Source organism: Athene cunicularia (genome assembly GCF_003259725.1).
Source record: "Athene cunicularia isolate RWA chromosome 2 unlocalized genomic scaffold, athCun1 chr2_part1, whole genome shotgun sequence".
In the NCBI taxonomy this organism is placed as follows: domain Eukaryota; kingdom Metazoa; phylum Chordata; class Aves; order Strigiformes; family Strigidae; genus Athene; species Athene cunicularia.
The window spans coordinates 87,076,216-87,099,150 of NW_020799095.1; the positions used below are offsets into that span (position 1 = coordinate 87,076,216).

At 38.0% G+C, this 22,935-nt stretch overlaps 1 protein-coding gene across 1 annotated transcript in view; it reads left to right on the forward strand.

Annotated features, from left to right (window-relative positions):
- Window positions 1-3,351: 3,351 nt before the first annotated feature.
- GABBR2 (gamma-aminobutyric acid type B receptor subunit 2) overlaps window positions 3,352-22,935 on the forward strand; it is a 469,556-nt gene continuing 449,972 nt past the window's right edge. The window contains exon 1 of the mRNA XM_026841737.1: window positions 3,352-3,727. Coding sequence (XP_026697538.1) covers window positions 3,482-3,727 — 246 coding nt within the window. The 5' untranslated portion in view covers window positions 3,352-3,481. The remainder of the gene's footprint in view (window positions 3,728-22,935) is intronic.

A 22,935-nucleotide genomic window follows, 5' to 3' on the forward strand; every position in this document is an offset into this window, starting at 1 on the left:
TCTTGCAAAAGCTGTAGTGATCCTTACTGTGCTAAAGAGCAATTATTTACCTTTGGCAAAGCCTCCCAAAATAGTGGAGAAGGCAGGGTTTAAAATGAAATGGGCTTCATTTTCTGACACTGAAATCAAGTTTCAAAATTAGTACTATTTCAAATAATTATGGAAATTCAGCTTCACATTTGAGAAATGAATGTAAGTTGAAGTGAGTTGATTTATCATATCAGGATTTCACAGTTGTTATGTTTTGGTAATAAATTCTGAGGGCGTTGACTAAAGTCAGTTGAAAGACTCTCTTCACATGTGTGACAGGGGCAGAACCATGTGCTTTTGTAGGTATTAAGCCTTGGGAGATGTTATTCTAAACCTCAAAATTATACCTGTATGATCAGTCATGTGCATGGCAACCATGTCCAGGTTTTTCATCAAAATGAAAACATATGGGCATGTTTTGACACAAGCATCACAGGATTAATTACGAATAAAAATACTATGTAACAAACAATTATCTGGTTAGATTAATTTTTCTGTTGGGAAGCAGATTTTAAGGAAGCCAGTAACATGAGGCTGCACTACTACATGATTTTGTTGGTTCTTTTGTCAGACATGGGTTACATGCAGCAACGCTGAGGAGACCTAAAAGTAGCACAAAGAGAAAAAAAAGACTGGTCTAGGTTGAAGCCAGTCATCTATCTATAGAATGAAGTGATGCTCCCTAAAATGTCCGTTCTTAAAATGTATGTCCATCCATATGGTGCTAAAAATTGTTTCATAGCCTCTGATACACCTTTGGTCTCTCATGAATTTAAAGCCATTGGCTGGGCAATGGGGGTTGAATGAGGTGTGATGGCATATTTGTTTTTTGAACGCAGGATACTGGATATTTGAACCACATTCTTTTGTTACCTAAATATGAGCCAAAGCTATGACTCATGGAGCTCCATGTTCCCACTTAGTTGGTGAAGAGATTTAGGTATAGGAAGAAGAGCAGTTCAGAGCACTGTAGCTGCTGAGGTTTGGCAGCATGAACACCTCCCACTTCCTCCCCTCTTCTCCCTTGGTGTAATCAGTGCTGGAATAAAGCTGATAAAGAAGGCTGGTCCAAGGACTATTCACCAACAAAATCCTGTTTAAGCCTCTAAGAAAGGTATTAAATGGGATTTCAGCGACATCTTGGCCTATACTGGCCCTCTACTCAGAGAATAATTTTATCCGGAGTTTAAAAAATATGTTTTCAGTAATCACATTATAGAATCATAAGACTAAGCAACAGAAAGTACCTATTAAGTCATTGTGTTAAACTGTTGCTGTGCTGGACTCTGCTACCAGAGTGTGCTTCTTAGTGTTGTGCCCAGCTGATGTGCTAAATTTCTCACACTAGGGACATCCTATAATAAATTTTGACCCTGCTGCCTGTGATTTGGGCATATCCTTGTACAGCCTTGAACAGGAAGAAAAAACAGTATCTCCTTCCCTGCAGAAAGGGCTCTGTACAGCCTTGCTGCTTTCTTACTATAGGCAACGGTGATGAAGAAAAGCAAGGGTTATGCATCAGGTTTTTTATTTCACCTCATGTTTGTGTACAAGAATGCATGGAAAGGAATAATAATTGATTGGGCTCTTTTCTTGTCCACCCAGTTGCACAACTGAGTTGGCATAAGAGTCACTGTGGACACTTATTAGTAAATTGAGCATATCTCCTGCTTGGGGCTATTTGCTGGCTCAAGGCAGACAGTTATTGCTTCTTTATTCAATATTATGTTGATCTTTTTACTTTTATTTATCTATTTACTTCCATGCCCTCATGTCATGCAATATATAGATTGTAATTAGAACATTTATAATTAGACTTTATTTGGAGATTTTCTGTAGAAGCTTTTTGGCTGCATGTCAGTTTCAGAATAATTTATTGACCTGTAACACTGTGTTTTGAAAATTAAAATTAAAAAACCACCTTTACTTTCTGCAGCAATCTAATACTTTGTTTTGAAATGTCAACTATTCACAAAATAAATTGCCAAGCTCTGAACATATAATTTCAAATTTGATTTATACCAAATTAAACTTCTGCCTATGAGCTCTTCCATTTGTTTTCTTTTCGGATTATTGAGTCATGAAAACCTCTGAGGTTTTGGGTTTCCATCCCAGCTTGGCCCAGGGCATTTCTTTTGAAATCTTGAATTTCCACAAGATGGCAAAACAATTTACTATTTAGCTGCATTTATAATGACACTGTACTGAAAATCAGAGCCTTTTTTTTTTTTTTCTTGGACAAACAAGCATTTCCCAGGCCAGATATTCCTCCTCTACTTGTTGCTGGGCTTAGCTCCTGCGTTTCCCTCCTTTGCCTGTGACAGCATCCCAGTAGGTATTGGAGGTTTTCTGTCAAGGGAATAGCCGGCTGCTTGAATGAGGGGAAGGGATCACCCAGGTGGCTGTGGGAAAGAAGCAATTTCAATACGCCACAGGTGGCTGCTTACACGAGAGCAGAGTGGCACTGCTGCTGTGAGGGGGGCAGGGAGGATGGTGCTTGCCTGAGGGGTGAGGTTGGCTAGGGAACAGAGGTGTAGGTTCTTCTCTAGTGTGGTGGTCCTGTATATATTCCCTGCTCACCCTGGTGAGTTTTGATTATCCTGCAGTAAAGAAGATTTTTTCCAGTATCACTATTTTCTCTGCATTTCTTCTTGCACAGCATTCATTCTGTTCTGCAGCCTGGCATATGACTTGGAAAACTGCAAATAGTGTGATGAAATTACTTAGCTAGCTACAACTATATGTGAAATGCCTGTCAAAAGCTATGTGACTGTACATGGGAGGAACAGGCCTGAATTCTGTATTTGCTTACAGCTAGCATTGATTTTAAGGGAAGCCTGGGGTTTCCGAGAAGAGCAGAATCAGGCAGAGGATATACAGCTGATGCAGCTTTTGCATTGGAAGTATATAAAATATTATCAGTACTCAAGACTGCCGATTCTTTGTTTGGTCTGTATGAAGCCAATTGAAAATGTGCTATGTGCAAGATAAAACAAACTGAAGCAATCTTCTGACCCAAGGGTCTACAGATTGCTGCAAATACGACTTCAGTATGCAACCACTTAAATCAATCCCTAGAATATCTATTTTCAAAGGAATCATACTAGTTTGTTTATTGATTTGTCACCTATGGATGAATATTTCTGCTACAGAAATGTTTAAAATGACACGTTTAAAATTAGACTTGGCAGAGCAATTTGCCTAGAGATTATTCTTGTGAAGTATTGATTCACAGCACTGCTGTGAGCTGGATTACTGTCCAAATTGGAAAAGCCAGTCGTAGAGAGGTCTTTATCCTTTAATAACAATTAGCTCCTTTCTTAGAGGGACACAGCTGACTGAAGCAAAGGAAAGCTGCAAAATGTCAGGCAACCAGGGAATCTAAGGCCTGTTCTTTGGGGATGTGGGCTGCAGGGGAAGGGAAGGAAAGAAGAGAAAAACACCAAGAAAGATGGTTTTCTGGAACTGGAAATTAGACACGCTGGTGCTGTTTGTGTTACTAATAATCAGGTGCTCTGAGGAACTGGATCGCACTCGCCTCTCTCTCCTTGGGCTTTCACCTGCCAGCTGCCTGATTGATCGGAGAAACCTAACAGCAGGTGTGTTGCCTGCTGTCCATTTAGCCTTGAAACATTTATACAAGCATTCATGGATGTTGAAGAACTACGAACTCCAGGTATCATTCCACGACACGCAGGTAAATGGACGTAGGTGTAGGGTTATGTAACGTTTGAGCCTCCTCTGTGAGCACGCTTTTGAAAGCTTGTGACTGAATCCCTTCCTGGCAAATCATGCTCTGCTGAAAGACAGCAAATATGGCTATCTGTAAAAGTTTGGGCTGTTAGGTGGATGCCTTACTGCAATGGGGACCTTACAGTGCTGGTGCTAGAAGCAGGAACAAAGAGTGTGCAAATTAGAAGGGATTGCAAACACCTGTGGCTTTTCAGGTGTTTCTGAGATACCGAGAAAGCATTTCCCAAATTCATGGCTTGCTGAGCTGCTCTGTTCTTCTGCACTGCCTTATGCATCTTGCTCTTCCTGCTTTCTCTGGTGACAACTCTATAGGTTGCCACCTTCCATTTCTGCTTTTGTGTGAGTAGGACAGATGTTTGTGCTGCACCGTTAGGGCAGGGTGTTTGCCTGTGTAAAGCCTTGCTTGCTGGTTTGGGGAAAAAATACGGTCTGATACAAGAGCTGAGGGTTCTGAGGAGCTAGATGTAAAGAGTACTGAGATGAGATCTGTCATCATAATATTTTCAAATTTGATAAAAACTGTGTTTTCTACTTTTTCCTCTAGGAATGAGATATCTTTTAATCTTCTGTGCAGAAAGTAATACAAGACAATTAATTTCTAAGTGTTGTCGTTAGGCTGGCCAAAACAACTGTGACAAAATTAAGAGGAGAGTCTCACATACCAGGGTGATCTGGGACTCTAAACCTCTTTTTAAGGGGATTTTCACTGATTTTTATTTATTTATTTATTTATTTTTTTTAAAAAAAAACTTCTGTCTCCTGCAGCAGAGTTGTGTTGTGGAGCAGGTGTCTTCAGACTCATATACACTTACATTCATCTGTGCGTACAGGCTCCATATACAGCAGTAAACTGCTTAATATTTTCAAGTGGTAAAGTAGTGCACATAAATATATTTGCTTATCTATAAACCTTTAAACATGGACTATACTGTTATGATTAAGTTATTAAAATTTGACATTATTACACCAATAACTTGCACTGTGTTATATAATGGGAAGAAGGTATTATTTGTCTTCTTTTGAAGCTCTAGAAAATTATCCAAGGGAGAAATTCTAATGCAATTTTAATTGTGCATTTGGTTCATAAGCACTTATGTGTAATTTTGGAAGAGCTTAACATATAACAAACATGATCCTATATGCTATAAAGTTACTTGAGGATAGCTTCCATGTTTAATAATGTAGCACAAATGTATCAACTGCATATACTAATTAAGAAAATGTCTTGTAAATTACTTTTAATACAATTTATTGTTTTATTTATTAATTTATAAGCTCCTACTGGAAATGTAATTATAGATATGCAGTCCAGAAAAATGCATATGTCTTAGTTTCTTATGTAAAAAGATGAAGATGTAACAATTCAGCCTAAATAACTGGGAAGTGTACACATGAATTTAAGTGGGCAGCAATTAAAACCTGCTGGTATTTGCTCAGATTCAGTGCTCTTAATCCTGTTTCATTTGAGCTGGGAGATGTAGGTGTATGTTTATTTGTTATTTGTGTTTGCATAATTTCCAGTTCTAGGAGCAACTCAAAAATATTTTTCCCCACCTAAATGTTCAATAGATTCAAATTGCAAAACTTCAACTCTATTGCACTGACCTCTACAATTTGAAATGAAATATTCAAGTAATCTATATTTATCTTTTTGAGACAACCCCTGAAAAAAGACGTCTCATGATGACTTGTAAGAGATTAATAAAATGGGGGGCATTAAGATTTCTGATTTTTCTTCTTGGTTCAAAGTAGATCGCAGTCTCAAATTTTAAGTACTGATTACAGACAAGCTACAGTGGTCCTTGGATTTAATGGTTTCTCAGGGACACTATGGATGAGAGAGAGCTGATTTTGTTTATTAATGTTGTGAGCCCAGATCTGCCATATGTGACCTTATACAACCTTTCAATTAACTTTCTTTTAAGTAGAAAATAGAGCAGCTTGGCTCCTTGGATGTGAGAGCTTTCAGGACTGGGACAGATAATTCACTTTTTTTGGCGTAGTTAACTAGGAAGAGAGAAAAGTTACATCCAAAAATATTTGTGTTGCATTTGCTGAAATAAGATATTGAAAGAACTCACATCACCCAATATATGATGTTAGACAGGACTTGAACAGCATCACAGCTTCATTCATGAGCACAGGGGATCAGGGTCGCTCTTTATTCTGTGCCCCTGGGGTTCTGAATCCACATTCTCTGCCTCCCATGACAGAGCACTGCCCTAGTGTTTTGGGAAGCATTCTCAGTCTTTCTTTGCTACTGTTTTATTTCAAGTAATTAAGCTGTCACTACTCCAGAATGTGCATGGTAACTATGAGGCAAAGGGAGCACTCTTGCAAGAAGTGCCTGAGTTCTTTGTATTAAATGAGGCTATTTCAGTGGGAGCTTTTGGGAAAACTTTCTTTGTCAGAGTACTCTATAACCTGGTGGCTTTGGCACTGAGATGAAAACTGAATGCTCTCTTTGAATTTTTTCATTTCTCCTATGATTTAACATGCATTTCCTAATTACTGTGTTTTCAGTTCCTTGGAAGTTGGAATCCCTTGAATACTCATGATGTAGCACCTTCACATAAAAAAATGCTTAAATATTCACTGAGAATGAAGAGCAAGCAAGTGAAAATGATCTAGTTTGGTAGATGGCTCTTTATTCCTCAAATGGTACATTGATGTCTGCAATGTTTATTTATTTTATACCAGGATAGTGTTAACCAGGACTGATACGACCCTCTTTTCCAGCCACCCCAAGTAGGGGCATTTTGGAGAGGGAAGTGATGTGTTTTCCCCCTCTAACTGAAGTAGGGCTGAACTTAAGTTGTGTGGAGAGCCCTAATCCTTGAAGTGTTGGACAAAGGGTGTGGGAAGGCAGAAAAACTGCTTCTACAGATTTGTGAATCCAACCATAGAGCAGCTTTTTAGTGTAGTAGGGGAAATTATGCTCTTGAGATTTTTACCCATGGGGGTGAGCAGTCAGGTATAATTGAGCTGTCTGCATATCACTTTATTTCTGTCTTTCACCGTATGGCTGACATCTGGAGGCTCTCCTTCCATGCCATCCTCAGGGTGACCAGGCTGGTGGATTCTTACAGGCTTAGGCAAACCTAAAAATAGTTTGACTGGTGGATAAAGAACAGTATTTTGGTCCTTCAAATTTATTCTTCTGTTCTTACCTATTTTAGTCTGAGTTAGCCAATACAAGGACTGAAGCAAGTGCTGTGATTAGCGATGATGTTAACTGGAAACATTCACGTGCTGTAACTGGGACATGGCTTGAGCATACAAATAGACTTAACTCTACCACTGGGATTTTCTGAGTAGTGCTGATTTGCACTCAGATTGCTTGTTGACACTTGGCTGAGTGTATTCTAATGTGTATCATCTCTGACAGGGATGATACAACGTGTCCCAGTCTGACTTAAAGGCTGGTTGTCTTTTCTTTGATAATAAACTGGTTCCTTTCCAATGGAATGACACAATAACATGATAGCTGTGTGTCACCTTACTTAAGTCATACCTTTATGTGCTTATTAAAAAAACACCAAAACCAAAACCAAAACCCAACAGCAATGGAACAGTCACTGAAAGTGACACTGATAAGCAAATTATTTCTACAGTGAAAATTTCACGGCATGTCTTTCATGTTGTACCTAAACAAGAAAAGAATTTCTACTTCATGCTCATGATGCAGTAAACCGAAGCATTGCACTAAGTTTTTTGGATTGTATGTGTACAGGAATTTCTGCTTAAAATCAAGTAGAAAAATAGACATTTTACAATGACATTAACATGCACAATATTATTATTATTATTATTGTTGTTGTTATTATTTAATAAACATTAAAAATAGCTACTGCTTTTCATGTGTGCAACTCATTGCCTATGATCTGTAACTTAATCTTGTATGTTCATGTCTTCTAAGATGCTCTATGAAACTATCTGCCAGGACAGGCATAGGAAACAAAAACATCAGATCATTCATGTTTGGTAAAGAGTTGACATTTTGTAAACTTCTGTAAATTGGTGTTCTGGGAAGTTGTTAGAAGACCACATGTTTGGTAAGGTGATTCTTGACATCTAATATTCACATGAGCAAGGTATTGTATTTTGCCTCTTAGAGAATACTGTTTCTCAATACAGTATTGTAGGCATGAAAATTGTGAACCATAAAATACTTGTCAAAGCTAATTTTAGCTTTCTTAAACTGCCGTATCACTATCCCTATTATTAGAACTGTCTAACTGAAAACAAGAAGAAAAGGTGCTCTGTTATCTATACTTTCCCCCCCCCCCAAAAAAAAAATCTTTATTATGATTCCTGGCAACAGCTCTTTGTTTTCTAAATCATATATTTAAGAAAAAGAGTAAGTAGATGAGCCTGGCTAAATTCCTTATAAGCTATTCTTGTGAACTCCCATGAAAGGTATCCAGTTTAAGATTTATTCTAATGTTTCACTGTTCAGTGCAGCAGAGGTTCAGAGATGTACAAAGGGTACAAACAGTTGCCTTGTTAACCCTTTCTAAATGTTATGTGGGCTAAGTCTCATATAGCAAAAAGAAGTGTAGTCTTTCTTATCTTTTGGCCCCAAAGGACTCAGTCTTTATTCATTGATATAATTCTGTCTTTTTACTGGTATGTTCTTAGTGTCACCATTTATTTCAGGCCTTTGAAGTTGCTCAGTGGAATGCACCTTATATATATGGATGATGTATATGCAGACATCTGATGTGAGAAAAATGATTTGGGCTTGGCATTTTTGTTTTCGTGTTACTGCTTCTGAGCCATAAGGATTTTGAGCAGAGGAGTTGGTTGGTGGATCCAGTGAGGGCTGACAACCCAGGAGAGGGATTTGGCACTGTGAAGCTGGGGGTGTTTCCAGGTATGTCCAGGGCAGAAGGGCTCTCCTAGGACTGAGTTTCACCTGACCTGTCTTTGGAGGTCTGGGGTGGAGATATCTCCCTTCAGCTAGTGTGGTGGGTTTATTGTACTGGCAAGGAGTAGACACTTCTGTGTGGAAAAATTCATCTGACCTATTTTAGGTGACTATTTTAAGATAAAAAGAATTGTATCCTAGAGAAAGCTTATTTCTCTCCTTGAAGTATAAAGGGAGCCTCATCTGGCTAGTATAGATGTAGATGTCTCCTATGTGGAGATCTGTATTGCGTCAGCTAGAGCCTACCCTAGATAGTATGTGGGAATTTTAATGTAAAAAGCTGTAGTAACAATGTGTTTCCATCACCTCCGGCTTTCGGATTCAGCAGACGGCCCAGAGAACTCGCTTCCCACCACCCCCACTTCATCTTTACCAGTTACAAAATATCCTTCTTTGGTCTCTCATGTCTAGCCAGAAAACCTGGAAACCAGGTCAGCAAAGCCATAACGCATGCTGGGAACTGGGGTGGTGGCAGCACTGTGGCCAGGAGTGAAGACTGGGAAGTTCCTCCCTGCCACCGCCGTGGGCACCCAGGCCACCCCTCACCTGAGCTGATGAAGGGCTTATTGCTGCAACATGGCACATGGCTGTGGGATGGGTATGCCACCCCATTTATAGCTTTTTCATAGATGAGATTTTGTGACTCTGGGAAAACATCCTGCTCTCTGGTTTTGCTTTTAATTCTTGTATCAAGAGAAAATTGTGAGGAGAACTATTCATGCAGAGCTCAATTTCTTTCAAAATCACAAGGACTGTGAAATCACATTAGTGTCACCAAGCCTTAATTTCAAAAGCCCAAGGAGGGATAATTTAGGTAGTCTTGATGTAATTTTTGAAATTACATGCACTTACAGTTTCCTTTCAAAATTAATTAAGATGGTAGACAGTTTTGAACTATATTGCACATTAAAATTCAAAATATAAAAAAGTCAACATTTAATATACTGTTTTTTGAAGATTCAACATGGCAGTCAACATAAAATGGATTATTTCCAGAATTCTCTTTCATTGAGAAATTCAGTGTTTGGGATTTTCTGTTCCTAATAACATGAAAACCCTTTGAAAAATTATTCAAAAAATCACTTGCTCCTGTTCTACACCTCCCTGCTTATGTCTCCTCAGGGATGTTTTGCTTGTGTGAACTTCTACACAGACATATATATTTTATAATGTTTATTGTAAAAGTTTCATAAAATGCCTCTTTTCATATTCTAAAATGAGATCCCTCAGAATAATCAGATTCTGGAAAAAATAGTTCATTTTATTAGTACACTTTGTTTAGAGCAACTTCAGTGCAAGTTTTTATGCTGTTGTGTTGTGTCTGAATGAATCCAAGTGTCTGGTGAATACTATTGCTCTTGGAGCAATTTATGTGATTTGGTTCATGGTTTGTGCAGTCAGCCTCTAAAGAAATGCCACCATTCTGCTGTTATTCTCAGACACATCTTGCAATTTTCCTAGATTTCAAAGTAAAGCAATGATAAAACAATGCAGGGACCTGTTTTGCTTCTGAAGGGAAGGAATAAAAAAAATTAAATTGCTAAATTCTGGATCATTTGTGTCTAGGCTAAAGTGTGTCAACCTCACTACTCCAGGAGTGGTGGACTACTGGGCAACTAATACAGTGTCAGGAGAAGCAAACCAGGGTTTCTTTCAAAGTAAGAGATATCAGACCACTTGACTGAATTGAGTAATACCACTGCAAGATTAAACATTTTGGTTTTGCATCACAATTAAAGTTGTTGGTGGTTTTGTTGTTGTTGTTTGTTTGTTTGTTTTGGGTTTTTTTTGCATAGGTAATAATTTAAAATAAAAATGTCTTCCACTTTCAGGTACCATCTATCCATTTCAGATACCAACTGATACCATATCATTAGAAGCATTTCCTTGTTTGACACAGAGGTACAGTAAATATTTTAAACATACAGAAGAAATCTGGAATAAAAAAAAAAGAATGAAGCACTGTTCTCCGAGGCTGTTCATACCCAATTCTTCTGGTTATTTTCCAAATCTTCTACGTCTAAGTCAAAGTACTCAGTCCTGTTGTCCATTTCTTCTGTCTGTGTCTCTTATCCTTGTTTCTTGCTGCTGGGGTCTTCTTGCTCGCAGTTAGCATAAGCATTATGTGGGATCACATCCTTACTGCTCCAGAGCTCCTTTCTCCTGCCCGTGACCACTGACTTGAGTGCTCTGTGATTTCTCATCTGCCCACAGCAAGCAGGAGAGGCAGGGATCCAAGACAGGAGTCATCAACAGGAGGCTGATGACATGTGAAGAGGAAGTAGGCGTTTCACAGGGCTTTAAAAAGAGAAGGAACAGGAAAAAGTGTTGCCCCAATATCTTATGAGCAGTTTCCAAGCACAGGAATCCTTTCAGAGTACATGGCTTGGTACCATCTAAACCACAAGAAATTCATAAACCCAAGTATTGTGAACAGAATGCTATATTTGAAGAAGTAGAGTTTGAAGCTGTAGTGAGGAATGTGAACTCCAGAGGTATTTAGCAACAAGAGGAAGAGAGAAATGCATTTTTATTCACATTTTTATCTGGAATTGGCTTCTTGTTGCTGAGTGGATCCAGCATTGATACTGTACCAAGTATATTTCATAGATTGCAGGCTGGAATAGAAGGTTTTCTGAAAATGATGTTAAATACATCATTTAACAGAAAACATGAGGGTTTTTTGATTTTTCTCAGTTTTGTGATTAAATCATGTCCAATTAAATATTTGTTCATTTTTACTATGAAGGCAGGGATGCTGAATTGCACTCATCATTTTGCTCCAACAATATTCCGATTCCAAACCCAAACTAATAGAAATAAGAATTCCTCAATATGTAAGAAAACTCACATGAAGATCTGACAGGTAGCTGGAATTGGTTTATAATATTTATATGATACCTATTAAATTATTAATTACTGATTATATAATCAAATACTGATACAAGCAATCATGTAGGTACTTGGATTACAATGGGAAAAATACTCCTAATTCAATTCTCATTCACACAAAGCACTGTTCTACTGAATCCTGACAAGGTAAAAGTGCTTAAAAAAGTTCTGATCTTTACATAGAAACCACAGCCAGAGGAATGAAATTCAGTGTAAACTTCCCTCCACAAAACTTGAAAAACAGTGTTAGTAAAGACATTTAACCTGTGGAATAGGTAGAAATGCAATGATAAGATAAAAAGGTCAGAGGGTTGTTTGTCTTGTTTGATGTGCTGGTAGCTGCAATGTGGTGCTGTAATACAGGCATGCTTTTAAGCCAAGTGAAGTGGCAAGCGTTTATGCTTGGGACTAAGATCTATTTATTAAGAGGTCATAACGGAGAACTTTCTAGATGGGAAAACATGGGAGGGACGGCGGGAGTATTGGAAAGCCTCTCCTTTGTAACATAACCTACATACCAAACAGCAGAGAAAACCAGATGACTGAAAAGCAAAACAAAACATTTAGGCCTTGAAAGGGATACTTGCATGAAGATAATGGTATGTCAGTTATTTTGATACAATAATTTTGGCAATGATGGGCATGGTGATAGAAGTGTTAGTCTGAGTGTGGTGTGCTTGTAACAAGAACTGAGGGTTGTTGGTTTCTAATTTTTGTTGTTACTGCTGTTTTGACCCTAACTTGGTCAAAACCTGCCAGTGGATTAATTAGTGAAATATGGTAATTTTTACTTCATTAGCCTGAACTTCTACGGACCACTTACTCTATCCATCAGATGACTCTTACATCAAGTTCACCAGTCTCCCTCAGAACTGTAATTTATCTTTTTGAAAGATGTGCGGTTTTTATTCAGAATCTTCCAAGGGTGAAGAATTCACTGCATCTTCTGCAAAGTTGTACCAATAGGCAATTTCACATGTTATTTCTGGTAAAACTTTGCTGATTTTACATTTCAATTGTAATGTATAATGCTGTCTCTGTTAGATTTAAGATCATACTGTCATCTCTGTAAACTGATTGTGGATCATGTTAATTTCACCACTTTCTACTGACCGTGATAAAGAGATGAAGTGCTTATATTTTCTTGATGCAAGGCAGAATTTCCAGGATTTATATCATTCACTGAATTAGCTTTCTGGAGAGAGAACAGAAGAGTATCACCATTCTCGATTCCCCTACTTGACTCCTACTTCATCCTCACACTGTAGAAGCATGGTTCCCATAGCAATTGGCTCTGCTGTTCCTACTGACGTGCTGAGGCCCAAAGAACAATATCTGTTATAGAAAAAGAGCACTATTTATTTTAAAATTCTACATGAAAATAAAAGTGTCTCTAGAAAATTTGACATGTCCTTGAGTTGTCAGCACAGAGAGCACTTACTCTCCCTTCTTGGAGTAATGATAAGATACAAGCTGTCTTCATAAAATATAAGGAGTTTAAACTATAATTGTTTAAGTGTGAATTTTCTTGAGAGGCAGAACCACAGTATGACTTTTTCTGCTTGAGAGAAATTTGAAACCCATCTCCCTGATGACAAAAAAACCTCATTAGCATGAGAAACTGAGGATATTTTAAAATTCTAGAGTTTCACATATCAGTAAAAGATTGTTAATCTTTATTTACAGAACATTGTACATAACAACATGCAGTTCTCTGAGTAGAAATGACACTGCAGACATACTGCATACTTTGACTTTAAGTTTACCGAAAAAGCCTGTATGTGTAAATATGTGTACCTATGTAGAACCTTCAGAAAAGGTGTGGGATTGTGGCTAATTCTAAGTAAAAAAATCGAAATGACTATTTTCTTGTTTCAGGTTTAGTTTCTCCAGTATGAGAGCTTTTATGCTTTATAGATGTTTCTTTAAACCTCTGGAAGAGAACTACTAATAAAATTAGCTAATTTGAAATGATGGTGTTTCTAAAGCTCTCATTACTTTTTATTTAAACAACTACTTTCTAATACACTTAATGTGTGGGCCTTTCTGCCTTGATTGTTATGAAGATACTTTCATTCTTACTTTCATCTAAGTACTGCTAGTTTAGCCTTATAAAGTTCCTAAATATTTCCTCTCCCTTCTTAAGACCTGATCTGTAAGCAGGTTCCATATGTATGGATAGGACTCATCAAAGCTGAACTGAACTGGTGATGATGGATACAAAGATGATGTCTGATTCATCACACGTATTTTTAGGTATGTGTGTCTGAGCTGGTCAGCCTATATAGTCAAGACATTTAGATGTCTGCTTTAGGATGAGATGAATCTTGTCCTAGAAGAGTCTGTTTCTTTTCACTGTCTATAAAACTAACTTAGTTTATTTGACATAACTGTCTAAGTTTGGTCAAATGAATCACAGTTTGTATCTGGGCATATGGATAGGGAATTGCTATTTGTACTGTTCAGATACATGAAGATCATTAGCTTGTTGACCAGCTGCTTTGCAAAGTTGTACATTTATAGTTTTCTTACTCTTTCCTATTCATGAACTGATTTTCTTTTAATCCAGGAAATACCTTCAAGTCTCTGTGTGTGGTAACAGAGTGCCTGGATACCACCTAGATTTTTACATGAGATGCCAGCCATTTAGTGTCTAAGAATTAAACCTACTAATGAAAATACATCTTTTCACCTAAGGGACTGCTACCTTCCAGCATCTGCCTATACCTAACACATGTTCTCTTTACTTCCACTGTAGATTTCATGTTTGTCTCATTTTCTCCTTCCAGTGCTTCTTCCAGCACTGTGTTCAGATTTGTTTCTGTTATTGACTATCTTAATTTTGCAGGATGCTTTTGCTAATTAATGATTTTACAGCTTTGAAAATTTAATCTCTTCTGTTATTTTCTAAACATATTTCTAGACTAGGTTCCTTGCTATTATTTCCTTGTCTTTTTTAGTATTCTTAGCACCAAGTTTAATAGCATCAGCAAATTTCCAGTGAATTAACCAGTTGTTTATTCCTTCCTTACAAAAATTGAAATGTTAAATGGGACTGTTCTGACACTGATCCTTTGACAGTATAATCAAAATCACCTTTCCCAAACTTAGAAATTTGTTGTTTATTGTCATTGTAGTACTTCAGCCACAGTTCAGACTGTCCTTTCACACATGTGTAACTGTATGTAATTAATTTGGTGAGATAATATAAATGAAAATGACATGAAAAATTGCAAATATTCTAAGTGAGTTCAAGTTTAGTTTTCAATTAAAATTCCCACTCAGTGGGCAGATGCATCAGGAAAGCAAATACACTAAAATCAAAGTGCAATGCATAACAAATGAAGTGGAAAATAGTAGATACAATATTATAAACAGACATTAGATAAATCAGTGATACATCTATATATGAGCTGTACTCCATTATAACTCTGAATTCAGTAGTAATAGAAAGGATTCAGAGATGGGTGATGACGCTGGTCAGAGGCCTGCAGGTGCTTCAGTCAGAAAAGACACTTGCACAGCTGGGATCTGATCAAATCCCCATGCTGCCTGATTTGAATAAGTAGGTGAATTCGAAGTATCACATTCTAGGAGACTTCAACTGAGTTCCCCTAAAAAAAACCCCTCAAATTACTGAGCTGAGTTCCCCTAAAATTTTTTTTTTTTTTTTTTTTTTTTTTTTACTGTTGCATTTTACTTGGGTTAATTAAATATTCATTGGCTCAGACATCGCAAGTAGAACCCCATGACTGTGGTTTCTGGCTTCGCTGGAATACCTACATAGATTCTCAGTATTGCCTGTCTTCTCTGAGTGTTAGTCAGTCCACTTCTTGTATTGCCCAGTGCATAATGCACAGGTGAGTCACACCCAGACAGTTCTGTCCTGTACCAGTTCCTCTGATCTGTTTGTACTGATATATAGAATTGCTGCTTCCATTATTATTTCATGTAAAGGTTGCCTCAGATCATCCTTTCCTTCTTTTGACTCAGGATTGCCCAAACATGGCATTTTCAGAGCATAAGGAAATGTGGGAAAACTTTGGGTCCTCAAAATAAAGCTGTTGTCTTGGAGACTTTCCATGGCATGCAAGAAAAAAACAAGTAGGATAGAGCTCTGAAGTGAGTGCTGGAAGTGGTGAGATGAATGGTCAGGAAGCCACTTTAATGCTTTAATTTAAAAATAGACTTGTAGTCTCTTGTGGTTGCAGAGTAAAACTTGAAAAGGTAGTAGGCATGCATTCAGAAATCAAAAGACAAATAAGCAATAAAAATTTATTATGATTAAGTTTAGTTTCATGATGTCTTGGAGCCTGACTCATGGCTTTTGAATATCTGTAATGGATGATACTAGAAAAATATGAAAGAGATTCATAGTGTAGCAGTCAAGTAAGAAACATAATATCTGTCAGCCCTTCTGCAGTGAAACTTAAATTCATGCCTTTTTTTTTTCCTGTGCAGAGTAGACATTTTCTTTACTTTGTTCCATTTGACTTTGAAGAAATATGCCTTTTTAACAACTTCAGACTTACCTTAATGAATGTAGTTTGTTTATATGAAACTTTGTTTTGGGTTTAATCTTTATAATGGTAAGAGATTGAGCATGTTTCCTAAGAGGCTTTTAAATTTACCTCTGGTAACAGTGTGCAATTCATAAAGGTCTGATTGTGCTAAAGCAGAAATATGAGTTGAAATTGTGTGCATAACAGAGCAAGTAATTCATAAACAAAGAATGAAGTTGGTCAGATAAGAGTCCTCAAAATCTCTGAAAACAGAAATGTAGTGTAATAATACTTAAACTTTGCTACAGTGAATGGATTTTATGGGTCAGAAAAAATACAGATAGATCCTTAAATAGAAAAACAGAATCACAGAACCATAGAATCGTCTAGGTTGGAAAAGACCTTGAAGATCATCCAGTCCAACCATTAACCTAACACTGACAGTTCCCAACTACACCAGATCCCTCAGCGCTATGTCAACCCAACTCTTAAACACCTCCAGGGATGGGGACTCCACCACCTCCCTGGGCAGCCCATTCCAACACCTCACAACCTGTTCTGTAAAGAAATGCTTCCTAATATCCAGTCTAAACCTTCCCTGGCACAACTTGAGGCCATTTCATCTTGTCCCATTGCTTGTTACTTAATTAAGAGATTCATCCCCAGCTCTCTGCACCCTCCTCTCAGGTAGCTGTAGAGGGCGATGAGGTCTCCCCTCAGCCTCCTCTTCTCCAGACTAAACACCCCCAGTTCCCTCAGCTGCTCCTCATAAGACACGTGCTCCAAGCAAATAATAAATACTCTTTTTCAGTTCTAAAACATGCCACTTAGTTAGAACTTATCCCTCTAACTAAATATATTCCTCCTATAGACTGAGAAGACTGGGCAGTTAGCAATGGTGTCCTTCAGAGTTTGACCAACACTGGAGCTGAATTTGTGTAGTGCCTATATTATTGACCTGGAGGATGGGATGGAGTGCACCCTTAGTAAGTTTGTTGATGACACCAGATTGGAAGAATGGTTGATGACTGGATTCAGGGCTCTTTAAAGAAGGAACTCAACAAGGTTGGGTTGAAAGGGACCAATCTGGGGCTCTTGGGTATAAGACATTGACATAATGGTGTGAGTTCAGCAGAGGATTACCAAGATGGTTAAGTGGTTTGGAGCACACGATATACAGAATTTAATTTGAAATTTAGTTTTGAAATACCATATGTAAGGCAAGGCAAAACAGATGATATCTGGTATATCCCTAGTATGAAGATAAAGTGTAACTACCATATTGAGTTATCTTGCTGTACCCTCAGCAAGTTTGCAGATGATACAAAACTGGGATAAATGGCTTATATACCAGGTGGGTGTGCTAGAGGGTTCTTGACAGGGTGGAGAAATGAGCAGACAGGAACCTTATGAAGTTCAGCAAAGAGAAATGCAAAATCTTACCCCCAGGTAGCAATAAACCAGGCACAAGTACAGACTAGAGCTGACCAGCTGGAAAGCATCTTTCCAGAAAAGGCCTTAGGGGTCCTGGTGGGCAACAAGCTGACCATGAGCTAGCAATGTGCCCTTGGGGCAAAGAGAGCCAACAGCCTCCTGGGCTGGCTGCATTAGGAAGAGTATTGCCAACAGGTTGAGGGAGGTGATCCTTCTTTTCTAGTCAGCACTGGTGAGGCCACATCTGGAGTGCCAGTTCCAGGAACCTCCATACAACAGAGATACAGACTTACAAGGGCAAGTCCAGCCAAGGGCTACAAGGATGATGAGCACTTCTCGTGTGTGGAGAGTCTGGGGGAGCTGGGATTATTTAGCCTGGAGAAGGGTCAAGGGAAAACCTATCAATGTTTATAAATATCTGATGGGAGAGTGTAAAGAAGAAACATAGACTCTTCTCGTTCATGCCAATTGAGAAGACAAGAGGCAATGGGCATAAATTAAAACACAGAAAACTCTATCTGAATGTAAGAGATTTTTGTTTTTACTGTGAGATTGGGTGAACACTGGATGAAGAGATGTTGTATAGTCTCCATCCTTGGACATACTCAGAACTGAACACAGCCCTGGACAACTTGTTTTTTCTGACCCTGCTTTAAGCAGGGGGATTGGACTAGATGATCCCCATAGGTCCCTTTCTATCTCATCCATTCCGTGTTTCTGTGACTGTCTGGCAAGATGAGCTAAGTTGACCCTGAGTGAGAAGCATTGAAGGAATTTCAGGAATATCTGGATATCTGAAGTATTGACAGACTGATAATTTCCTGCTTTGTCCATAGTGGAAACCACTGCATAAGAACTAAGTATGAGGTTACCTAGATTTACTATTTAGTAGGAAATGTGAAAGATAATTGGAATTGATAAGGATTTAATTTAACCATGTTAAAAGGTCAAAGTTGTGCACGTTAACCCACTCCATTTCAGCTTAAAATTTGCAGTGTTAGTAATGTGAAATAGTAGAGCTTAAAAAAACTCCAACACCTAAACAAATGGCAAGACAAGGGAGAAAAGGACATAGTGAAATGAATACAAGGAAGGACATTACATTCTTTTAATCTGTATATAACTTGAATTCTGTAAGAACAGTAGAAATGAAAAAGGAATGATGTTAATCAGTTATGAGCAAACCTGCATTTTGCCAATATTTATGCAAATCTGCATTTTTCCATAAATATTTTTGCAAAATCAGAGTGAAGTAAATGAGTGAATTGTTTGCTGCTCCTGCACTCTTGTGTCATCTGACAGATGAACAAGTTCTCTTAATAACAGGTGGATGAAAAGATGTCCCCAACAAAGCAAACAACCTGAGAAGAGTTCTGTGATTCAGTATGCTGTTAATTGCTCAGCCTGGCAGAGAAGTAATTTTTTTGCAACTTTTACAAGTCACTGAACATCTTAACATAGCTGGAACCAGTCAGCAGTCGGGTTCATCTGTTATATTAAACCTGACTAAAATGTCAATCTGTATGTAAAATTAACAATGGTAGAATCACAATTACTCATGAGACTTGAAATGTATTTAGGTTGGAATTTTTAAGGTACATCAGGAAAAAATTGGAATCTTTATTATTTGAAAACAAGATAATATATAGGGGAAATAAAGAAAATAACTTTGGGTAATTATGGAAGAGTCTCCAGTCTGGAAGTCAGGGTTGTTCTAAATCTGAAAGAATGGCATTTCAGTATAAAGGAAGATGATTATTATGTATTTATTGTTTCTGACAGTAATAGCAGTAGTAGGTGTAGTAGGAGTAGGAGGAGGAGTAGTAGTTGTAGTAGTAGCAGTAGTATATTCTCACACAACATGTAATCCTGGGGAGAAGCAGCTGTCAAATCATCCAGAATCATCAGATGAGTATTGTTCAGTTCCTCTGTACAGGGGAGCCCACACCACCAGCTTGTGTTAGTTTGCTAGCAGTGGCTTGGGTGAATACTCTAGTGGGCTTTCTCATAGGCCACAGAAGTCTACAGAGTTATACAGTGCTTCTTATATGGCACTGGTGGTGCCATCATCTGGCATAATCTGAGGCGGGATCTAACACTCTTCTTATGTGTCTTCTTACTTGTCTTTAGGTCTTTGATGCATGTGACTTAATTTGGCAGTTTTCCTCAGTTTTAGATAAAGGGTTATCTATATCTTTGTTCATTACAGACGATGGTACATATATTTAAAAAAAACCCCCGTGATTAAAAGAGGGTTTGGGACATCAATTCTTTCTGCATCAATTGTCCCATATTTATGTTGGCTATAATACATCAGCTACCCAGAGAATCACTAAATCTTAATTAATATGTATTTTTATTTATTTTATATATAGAATCAAGATCTCTTACCTTAAGTGCATTAAAATCTTATAAGAAGTTGTCATCTGATGAGAACAAAGACCCATAAATTCTAAATCTAAAGTATGCTTGAGAAATGGTCAGTGAAGGACCTACTATGTTTTTCTTCACTTATCTCTTTTATGACTAATTTCTGCCACTTCTCAGTTCTTCAATGTTGTACAGCTCATTCACTGAAGATATGCATTTCTTCCTGTCTTATCATGCATGAATTCACATATTAACATCTGGCAAATTCAGCCAGATGTCACTGAAATTGTTTCTTAGCTTCAGTGCTGGAGGTACTATCTCAACTTCAGATACACAGGAGGTTTGTGATTGCTGTGATGTTCTGTCCTGCTGTTTCTATATTCTCCATGCACAGGGCGTTCTGTGGGGGAGCTGCCAAAGGAAGGGAAATGCCAGGGGTATAAATGTACTTGCTGCATCATACGGAACAAACAACCCCACATTCTCTCTCCTTTTTCGTTGTGAAACAGCTAGGAAGATTAAAAACGATGGAACAGATCTTTCAACCTGTGGAACTTAAGTTTTTAAATACAGTGTGTTTTTATTGTGCCAGGAGTAGTGAAACGTGGAAACCTCTTGAATCAGTTCATTTAAAAAAAAAATCCACAGCAGGGGCTACACTTTTACCTGTTTAAAGGGCAATCATCTTTTCTACACCTCCTCCTGTTCCTTGCACCTCTGACACCAACATCCTGCATTCTCACTCTGCTCATGACTTGACATCCTTACTTTTCACTGTATCTGCTTAATTGTTCTGTTTGTTTTTTGCTTTCTTCCTCTACACCTTTCTTTCTGTGGTGGTTTGACCCAGTACACTTTCACATACAGTGCTGTTTCACCTTTCCCTTGTAATTAGCCAAATGATTATCTATAAGGTTTTATATTCTGTGCATAAAAAAAATCAGGAAGTTACCTTTTTACATAAAGAACCACACTTCCCTGCAACAGCCTGCTGAATTAGTCATTTGAAATATTGCTGGAAACATTTGTCGCTGCACTATTCCTAAATGAAATACTAATTTACGTACTTTATCTTCTCATGACAATGGTAGTCTTAAATTATACTTTTGAGTATACTTTATTTTACTGTAGTTTAGTTTGGGTAAATGGCTTTCACACATACATCACATCATTGTTCCTCCAGCCAGCCTCACTGGGAGACGTAGACTGGATATTGTAAAGTAGAATTGTAAATATTAGAAAATAACAGTGTCACTGAAATTAGAGGTGGAAGAAAACTGTTTTCCTGCAGTAGTGATCAGGTAGTTATCTCCTAGTTGAGGATATTCTGACAGTACATTTTGATGCTTACCACTCAGGAGTATGGTTATTCAGATCCTTACACTTAATTATCTGATAGCAGTTACATTCAGAAGTAGCCTATTCCATGTGTAACAGAATGAAAAATGTTAGCTCTTTGCTTCTGATAGAGGATCCAGAGTTAACATTTGTCATAAAAATGCCAAAGGAAGTGGCTTATCTTTCAATCAAAGGACACAGATAAGTTTTGGCAGCAGGAGGCTAATTCTGGATGATTGTGTGTTAGAGTTATACCAGCGACTTACTTAAAAATTCCCAGTCAGCCAAATAAGCAAATAAATAAAACAGATGTCATGAAATCACCTTCGGGCAATTGACTGGCTTAGATTTTATAAAATGTGAGGTGGAGAAAAAAAGGCAGTCATTGTGAAAGACTTGTGCCTTGATGAAGAGAGGAAAATTGAGAAGGAGTGTTTCTACCAACGGAAAGTAAACATACAGAGTTAATCTTAGGAGCTACTGCACATGTTTTACACAGCAGCAGTTTTGCAGGGATTCAAGCAAACATAAGTGGCATCACTGCTTTTGTGGTAAGTTTTCATGTCCCATGGATTTTTCTCAAGAAATTGAAGTAGCATCATTGTTGTTTAGAATGCTGTGTGATCTTTGACTGGTATTTTAATAAAACGCATAGTCAAGCCTCTCTGCAGATCTGATAAGAAAAAAAAGAAAAAGAGAGAATGGATACTTTGATGTATGCAGCATGGTGTCAGAAAAGACATAAAATATATACAACCTTATACTTTGGAACCTCTATTTCAGTTTTGGCAGATTTGGAAGGTAGACAGTATGCTTGGTCCCTGCTTATATTTTTTCAAGTTCCCTGATTTGTGTATATTTAATAGAAGAGTAATCAGAAGGTTATCAACCCTGATGTTGTACTTATTTTTTCTTGCCTTTCGAGTGATAAATTGGGGATGGAGGAATGGGAAAGCAAATGAATTGGTCTTTCTGCAATCTGAAAGAATGCTGCCTACTATCCATTTGTACCCTGCGAGGTGAAAACGTTCCCTCACCAGACAGAATCTGATCTCCATGGTCAATTGAGCAGATAGATCCATCAAACAAATTTTCTTTATTTACTGGGAAAGATACTAACTATTTCTGATTTAAATCTGTACTCTAAATCTATATGCTGATTCTGATATGCCTAGAATAGGTGTCCATGCAATACATTAGCACAAAGCAGACAACATAGCTTGTCAATCACACTGATATGCATGTTAATCACTACTTTCCTAGATTCCTTGTCATCCACAAGAAATGCCTTGATGGCATTGGGACCAGCGGCATCAACACCAGTACAACATCCAACTCAACATGCTGTCAAAAACCCTTCTCATCTTCCTGCAGCTCTTGCTCCAAACACTCCTTCCCCTTCCCCCCCCACAAGATCCTGATGTGAGATCACAGGACAAGACCAGGCATCTGCGCATCAGGTCAAGAGGAGATGTAGGAGAGGCATCAGGTATGAACAACCCTCCTGCGATAAATCCCACTTTTTATAACTGACATTTTTATGTGCCACGTTCATCATAGATGAATTAGCTGCTGTGACTGAACAGATTCGAAAGTATATCTGAACTGTGCCTGAGAGCTGGTTGGCTCCACCAGGAAAGCGACTCCAGGCTACAGACCTCGTACTTCATTACTCCAAGCGGAGGC